The 2,500-nt window shown below is 29.2% G+C and overlaps 1 protein-coding gene across 1 annotated transcript in view; it reads left to right on the top strand.

Annotated features, from left to right (window-relative positions):
* The window catches only part of LOC122255970 (heme-binding protein 2), an 8,310-nt gene that overhangs the window by 3,774 nt on the left and 2,036 nt on the right, over positions 1 to 2,500 (top strand). The window contains exons 2-4 of the mRNA XM_043020370.2: positions 1,489 to 1,554; positions 1,822 to 1,875; positions 2,274 to 2,406. Coding sequence (XP_042876304.2) covers positions 1,498 to 1,554; positions 1,822 to 1,875; positions 2,274 to 2,406 — 244 coding nt within the window. The 5' untranslated portion in view covers positions 1,489 to 1,497. The remainder of the gene's footprint in view (positions 1 to 1,488; positions 1,555 to 1,821; positions 1,876 to 2,273; positions 2,407 to 2,500) is intronic.

Genomic DNA, 2,500 nt, shown 5'->3' with positions numbered 1-2,500 from the left:
ATGTATGTATATTATATATACATATTAGTTATATATATATATGTATATATCTATATTTATATTTTTTTATAGATATATATATTTATATGTATATAATTATAAATTTATCATATATATTTTTAAAAAATATATGTAGTAAATATATATATATTTATATAATATTATTATATATATACATATATATTTATATGTATAATATATATATAAAGTATGTATATATGTATATATTTTTAGTATATATATATATATATATATATTTATAGAAATATATATATATAGATATATATATATAGATTTGTAGGCATTTATATATATATATCTAATATATTATATATTATTATATTCTATATATAATATATTGTATATATATAATTTATATATATATATATATTTATATGATAATATATATATATAAAGTAATGTATATATGATATATTATATATATATTATATATTTATATATAATATGTATATATATATATATATTATATATATATCTATATATCTATATATATATATAGATAATGTATATGTTTATGTATTGTATATATATATACATATTTATATATAATATATATATATGATATATATATAGATATATATATATGCTATTTATGTATAATATTCAAGATATATATATGTATATATATATAAATTATGTATAATTATATATATATATTTATATATATATATATAGATATGTGTGTTTGTGTGTGTGTGTGTGTGGGTGTGTGGTGTGTGTGTTGTGTGTGTGTATGTATGTATGTATTTATATATATATATGTATGATAATCATATATACGAGTATTTTTATATATATAATAATTTCTATATATAATCTATATTATATATATTTATACATTGGTTGCGTGTGTGCGTGTGTGTGTGTGTGGTACACTACATCATATGGTGTGTATGTAAATATATATATATAGTAATATATATATATTATTTTATATATTATTATGTATGTATGTATGTATGTATGCATGTATTATGTATTTATAGATATATTTAACATCCTTTTTTCGTTATAGTGATCACTACTGGATATCCTATCGAAGTTTCTGTATTTTCTATATGAAGCTTTATAAAGAATATAGATGTTGAGATTTTTCTTCGTAATATTCTAAATCAGAAGGGCAAAAAAAAATAAAAAAAGAAAAAAAAAAAAAAAAAAAACAAAATACAAAAAAAAAAAATAAAAAAGGCAAAAAAGAAATATCAAAATGTAGCCCAATTAGTGGGACACAACATACTGAAAAAGAAATAGCTCCTCTCACACTAAGCAGAGTGCTCTCTGACAATAGGTGAATGATTCCAGGATGCAGTCTAAAGGATTACTCGTTTCGATATCACATATTCGTCAGAATCACGTGATTGTGAAGGATGTGTGATATCGAGACGTCAGTTTTATCTGGCATTGTGGGATTCCTCATTCTCCTTCGAGACTCTTCGACTTCCTGTACTGACCAATTTCCGTTCACAGTCAGACATCATGAAAGTCTCCTTCGCCGTAGCACTCCTCGCGGCCGCTCAGCTGGTCCGGGCGCAGGTGGGTTCCTGGCCTGGCTCTACCAGGTGCATTTCTTTTCGGAAATATGAATATATCTTTAGCCTGTCTAGTTGTGCCTTGTATTTCATGACTTTGGTTCGAGAAAGGTCACTGAGAAAATACTACAGTGCTGAAACAATCTCGGAAAACACTAAATGCCAAATAGGCCTATCAAGAAGTGAAATAACTACGAAACCTTCTTGAAGCATTTTTAGACCCAAAGAAAGCTCAGGGAAGGCAAATTGCACCGATTTCCTCTCATTGCAGTACGAGGACGAGCCCAGCGAAACAGCGCCTTACAGTGTCATCAGGGAGGGCGACGTAAGTAACACTTTACGAGCGGACTGATGGAAGTGGCATACCATTGCTATAGCGTACATGATCATCATCATCAACACTTATCAAAATCATTACCTCATTATCATTATATTTAATAATTATCCTTATCCTCATTAATCAGTATACTTAATCATTATCCATATCATCAATGATCATCATTATCATTAGCAGTATTAAAATCGTCCTTTTTGCTTTTGCTACGTCATAATTACTACCATAATTATCGTTATTGTGATCGTTGTTAACACTATTATCGGTATCGTTATGATTAGTGTCTTTACCTTTATGAAGTACCAAAATTTCGCTTACACGCTTTTCTAGAACCCCTAAATATCCTAACCTGAAATACAGTTAACCCTTTCATCCCTGACTGCGCGCAGGGCTACGAAGTGCGCGAGTACCCTTCGGCCAAGTGGGTTTGCCACAGCCAGACTCAGGACGCGGCCAGCAGGCGCAAGGACTCGCGCTCGTTCTTCGCCCTCTTCCGCTACATCGACGGCGGCAACGAAGCAGGTGAGCGCCTCTTCAGGTTTTGCTCTGCTTGACGTGGGTGAATGGTTGCTGTGTCACCTTTTGTCAGGGTGTGTATGCATTTTTTCTTTTCTTT

The sequence above is a fragment of the Penaeus japonicus genome, unplaced genomic scaffold, assembly GCF_977035675.1.
Source record: "Penaeus japonicus unplaced genomic scaffold, GWHDUDI00000001_assembly GWHDUDI00000027, whole genome shotgun sequence".
Lineage (NCBI taxonomy): Eukaryota > Metazoa > Arthropoda > Malacostraca > Decapoda > Penaeidae > Penaeus > Penaeus japonicus.
This window is presented reverse-complemented; position numbering and strand designations above follow the sequence as displayed.